This window comes from Penaeus monodon, chromosome 33 (assembly GCF_015228065.2).
Source record: "Penaeus monodon isolate SGIC_2016 chromosome 33, NSTDA_Pmon_1, whole genome shotgun sequence".
NCBI lineage: Eukaryota > Metazoa > Arthropoda > Malacostraca > Decapoda > Penaeidae > Penaeus > Penaeus monodon.
The window spans coordinates 21,715,006-21,715,687 of NC_051418.1; the positions used below are offsets into that span (position 1 = coordinate 21,715,006).

Below are 682 nucleotides of genomic sequence, written 5' to 3' on the forward strand. Positions count from 1 at the left end.
GCTGCAACCAAGAGGAGACGAAGGAATTCCGACGAGAACAAAGTGGTCAGACTACCTCCCAATGCTGCCAAAATTAGACACAGAAGAGTGAGATGTATGTTTTAGTAGCCTTAAACCTTTTGTAAAGTGTATTGCGTGTGTATTTCAATGTAAAGTAGTATAGTTTAGTTGGGTTGTGCTGGGCTCAGGATGAAAAAGTGGTGAAATGTGTGCATTAAAGTCTGTAAATTCTGCCTGCATATTTAAGGTACTCGGTGCCAAATGGAAGGGCAGGTACAGGATAGGATTAAGAATATCAGAAAGCAGTCAATTTTGGTTCTGAATTTATTTATGAAATAAGGGCACTTTTGAATAACAATGATAATTGTCAAAAAACAGGTGCCTAAGAATATTTTAATCTATTGATAACAGGAGTGCTTGTATACATTTCATGTCAACTGTGATTTTAGTTTAAAATTTTGTTTATGCTGTATAGTGTCTATGGATTGCCTCTTGCAATTCTTTGCTTGCCTCTCAGAATGTAAAATTTCATATCCAATTTTCATTTCACCCTGCAATCCTTTTGTTATTATAGGAATTTATCATGGGAAGGACCTTTTTGTTCCATTTTAAGCTAGTCAAGAGAGCCCAAAACAAATGAGTAGAGAAGATACCCACATGTCTGTTAATAAGGATTGTTGGA

The 682-nt window shown here is 35.9% G+C and overlaps 1 protein-coding gene across 1 annotated transcript in view; it reads left to right on the forward strand.

Annotated features, from left to right (window-relative positions):
* The window catches only part of LOC119594143, a gene marked incomplete in the record, with an annotated part of 99,462 nt that overhangs the window by 23,927 nt on the left and 74,853 nt on the right, over positions 1-682 (forward strand). Inside the window, 1 exon segment of the mRNA XM_037943210.1 lies at positions 1-94. Within this exon segment, the coding sequence (XP_037799138.1) occupies positions 1-94 (94 nt within the window).